The 3,888-nt window shown below is 46.7% G+C and overlaps 1 protein-coding gene across 1 annotated transcript in view; it reads left to right on the top strand.

Annotated features, from left to right (window-relative positions):
- The window catches only part of LOC101993508 (hereditary hemochromatosis protein homolog), a 39,131-nt gene extending 36,012 nt beyond the window's left edge, over window positions 1–3,119 (top strand). Inside the window, exons 3-4 of the mRNA XM_005370323.2 lie at window positions 2,252–2,515; window positions 2,800–3,119. Coding sequence (XP_005370380.1) covers window positions 2,252–2,515; window positions 2,800–3,098 — 563 coding nt within the window. The 3' untranslated portion in view covers window positions 3,099–3,119. The remainder of the gene's footprint in view (window positions 1–2,251; window positions 2,516–2,799) is intronic.
- The last annotated feature ends 769 nt before the right edge of the window (window positions 3,120–3,888 follow it).

The following is a 3,888-nucleotide window of genomic DNA, read 5'->3' on the forward strand; positions in this document are numbered from 1 at the left end:
TGTTCTTCCCAGACTGTTATCTATCCATCTGAACCAGCCCGGGCACCCGGAAATCTCATATCCGTTCCAGAGTTTGTAACTCCTGGGATATATATGGAGGGATGTGAGAAAAGCACAGCAAAATCTCCACAGCCAGAGCAGCAACCGCCAGCTCACACCTGTTTGCGCCTCCTCAAGCCCTTGCTTTGTTACCCCACCCCTTTTGTAACCCAAAAACTGACTTGGCAGGTTTCCTCACAAACCGGAGAGGTGGTATGGACCAACTCCAAAACAGTCCCTGATTTCTGTCAACTAGTAGCCGGACTAGCCTCCTGGGATATCCGAGATGCATATCCCCCACAGCTGCCCCTGGAGGCTGGCAGAAGATTTTCCCCTGTAGGAAATATTCGGGTGCGGGGTTCCAGAACACAGATGCCACTTGGAAAAGCTAGATTTTTACACTGTGGTGCCTGAAAAATGTAAAACTACTAGGGAAGCTTATTGAAAACCTAGTTCTTCCTGGGACTGAATAACTGTTTGTAAAAATTATACTTCCAAAGCAATGCTCCATGTGGAGCACAGGGACCTGTGACATCTCCCACACTTGTCTCCCAGGGGCAAGCAGCTGGACTGTCTCCATGGGTGTCAGTCCTGGGAAGGACTTGGGGCATGCGATGGTATTTCCCAAACAGGATACAGCAGCAAGATTTAGGTGCCACCTTCACCATTATGCTAAGGTAGAGAACCAAGTTCTATCTGACCAGGGCCTGCTGCTGCCAGCTGGACTAAGCTACACTCCCTGCTTCTTCTGCCGGCATCTCCACCACCAGCCAAGGACTATTCAACCTTGTGTGGGGAGCCTTTTCCTTACTAAATAGTACTGACCCCAGCTTGACACAATCTTGCTGGTTATGCCTGACAGCAGGATCTCCCTATTATGAGGGAAAAGCCTCATCTGGCACTTTCAACAATATTACCTCTCATACGTACTGTAGATAAGGGCAACAGAAAAAGTTAACCTTAACATAAAAGCATGTTTAGGGACTCCAACCCCTCAGTATCAGTACCTGTGTAACCTCTCTCCCAAATCCCAAGACAACAGGAAACTAGTACCCAGTGCCCTCTATTGATCTATGATGGACCAGTAACATTGGTTTAAACCCTTGTATCTCTGATGATACTGCTAATGTCTGTGTACTGATCCAATTAGTCCCCTTAATTTTCTAATATCCCAGAATTGGGATATTTGACCAAATAAGAGGGGGAAATGTAGAACTTGAAGACAATTCTGAAGCCATTTCTGACAACTCTCAGCACTTCCCCGCCTCCCCTGGGAACCAAGGACATAACAGCTATGCAGGCACATACTAAGATGTTGGGAACTTTCCATCTCCCTGAATAGGGGCAAGATAACCCTTAGGTGTTGACTCAGTTACTGATGTTTTGACTTAGTCCCTGGGAAGGGGCAAAGTGACCCTCAGAAGTTTCCCTTTACCTCATCTGATCTGGCAACCACTCTCCAATTATTGATCAGCCAATTATTGGTAATAGCCTTTTTGAATAAGCCAATCATAATAGTTAAGGAACAACCCCCAGACACCCCTTCCTCCTGTGGTTTTTCCCTTTAAAATTAGCCTTTACCAGACATTCAGGGTCTTCTAGCCTCCCAACTGCTGGAAGACCCTGTCATGGCAGAATTAATAAAATCCTCATGCTTTTACATCAGCTGTGATATGAGAGATGGTCTCTTGGGGCAACTCCTCCTCCTCGGTAATTGGACACTCAGGTCCAACATCTTTAGCACTGGCTCTGTTTCCATTAGTTTCTGTAAGTTTAAAATTATCAACATGGTTCATTGTTTAGGAATCAGTTGTAGTTGTTTCTCTGAATATTTTTGCACCTCTGGGCCTAACAAACATCTCAGTAATTGTATGAAACACTCTGTCTCAAACGGCCTGATTAGTTTCCCCTTTTTCTGTTTAAACAAAAAAGAAAGGCTTTAACTTTAACATAGTAAAATTACATATAACAAAAAAGGGCCTGATTAGAACCCATGTTTATTTCCACTCTCCACGTTCAGTCTCAACCCCTTTGGCGAGGGCCCTAGCACCTCCCTCCTTTTCTCTTTCATGCTATAACAAAGCAGTCCACTGGCTCCTCACACTCACACAGCCGCACAACACAGTCTGAGTTCAACCCCTCAAGGCAGAGCCGACTGTAGAAACCTCCAGCCTGTGTTGTCACCTGTGTCACCCCTGTCTCCGTCCCTCAGAAACCCATACACTGCGCTATGAACTCACAGTCTTGTCTCCAGAAGATGCTTGGCAGCCCCCATTCCCAATCCTGATATACATTGATGATGAGCTCTTCCTGCGCTACAATGGGGACAGCAGAAGAGCAGAGGCCTGGGGGCCCAGGATCAAGGGACATGCAGGAGCTGAAACCTGGACACGAGAGACTGAGGACTTTCGGAAGAAGGAGGAGCAACTCAGGAGGATGCTGGCTGAAGTCATGGACCAGCAGGGCCAGAAAAAGGGTGAGTGTGCTGAGCCAGAGTTACACGGGTTCCATCTATGACCCCTGAAGCCTGATTCTGGGCAGGGCAGGGTCAGAACAAGGGTGAGTGTGCAGAGCCAGAAGTACACGGTTCCATCTATAACCCCGAGACCTGATTCTGGGCAGGGCAGGGCGAGACTTAATGGAGTAACGCAAAATGCTTCCATGGGCCAGAGCACTGGATAGTCTCTTTTAGACTGAAGTATCAGGGGAGCTAAGGTCAAAGGACAGCACAGTGACAGGCCCCTGCCTGGGGCGGGCCAGGCCTTCACATCCTCCAGGAAACCTTGGGCTGTGAGCTTCAGGGAAATCAGAGCACTGGAGGCTTCTGGCGCATTGGCTACGATGGACAGGACTTCCTCACCTTTGACCAGAAGACTCTCTCATGGACAATGGCTATGCCCTTCACTCAGAAGACCAAGACCTTCTGGGAGACCCATGCACCCAGAGCTGATGAAGTTAAGACTTTCTTGGATGACATATGTCCTGCTCAGCTCCAAAGATACCTGGCTTCCATGAGGAACAGTCAGATGGATAAAGGTACTGACTGTCACCAGGGTTAGTTTCCAGCACCCAGGGGACATTCCTGTAGCCAAGAGGATCCTTCCCATGGTCCTTCTGGGAGTCTGTGTTCTCATTGGTGTGTAGAATTGTGGCACGGTCTAAGGTGGTGCCTGTAAGTTTGGGTGTAGGGTCTACTCCAGGGTCACTTCTGGGTCCCTATTGGAAAGGATGGGGTTCCCAGATATTGCCTGGATCTTACACCAGAACCAGATAAGAAAGCTAGATAAGAACAATTGGGCTTAGGTGGTAAGACGGAGTTATGTTTGTTTGGTCAGAAGGATCCAACCGTGGAGCTGAACTACAGACCCGAGACCAGGGTCCATTGCCCAGTGTTCTGCTTTTGTTTGAAAGGGTTTAATTTTCTTTTTCTTGAGACAAGGCTTCACTACATAACCCAGGCTGGCTTTCTTTTTTCTTTAAGTTTTTTTATTGTTTTTATTAAGCTATATATTTTTCTCAGCTCCCCTCCCTTTCTCTCCCCTCCCCTTCTACTCTCTCCCATGGCCCCATGCTCCCAATTTACTCAGGAGATCTTGTCTTTTTTTACTTCCCATGTAGTTTAGAACTATGTATGTCTCTCTTAGGGTTCTAATTATTGTCTAGATTCTCTGGGATTGTGAATTGTAGGTTGGTTTTTCTTTGCTTTATGCCTAAAAGCCACTTATAAGTGAGTATATATAATATTTGTCTTTCTGGATCTGGGTTAACTCATTCAATATGATATTTTCTAGATCCATCCATTTGCCTGCAAATTTCAAGATGTCATTGCTTTTTTCTTCTTCTGTGTGG

Source organism: Microtus ochrogaster, unplaced genomic scaffold (assembly GCF_000317375.1).
Source record: "Microtus ochrogaster isolate Prairie Vole_2 unplaced genomic scaffold, MicOch1.0 UNK74, whole genome shotgun sequence".
NCBI classification, from domain to species: domain Eukaryota; kingdom Metazoa; phylum Chordata; class Mammalia; order Rodentia; family Cricetidae; genus Microtus; species Microtus ochrogaster.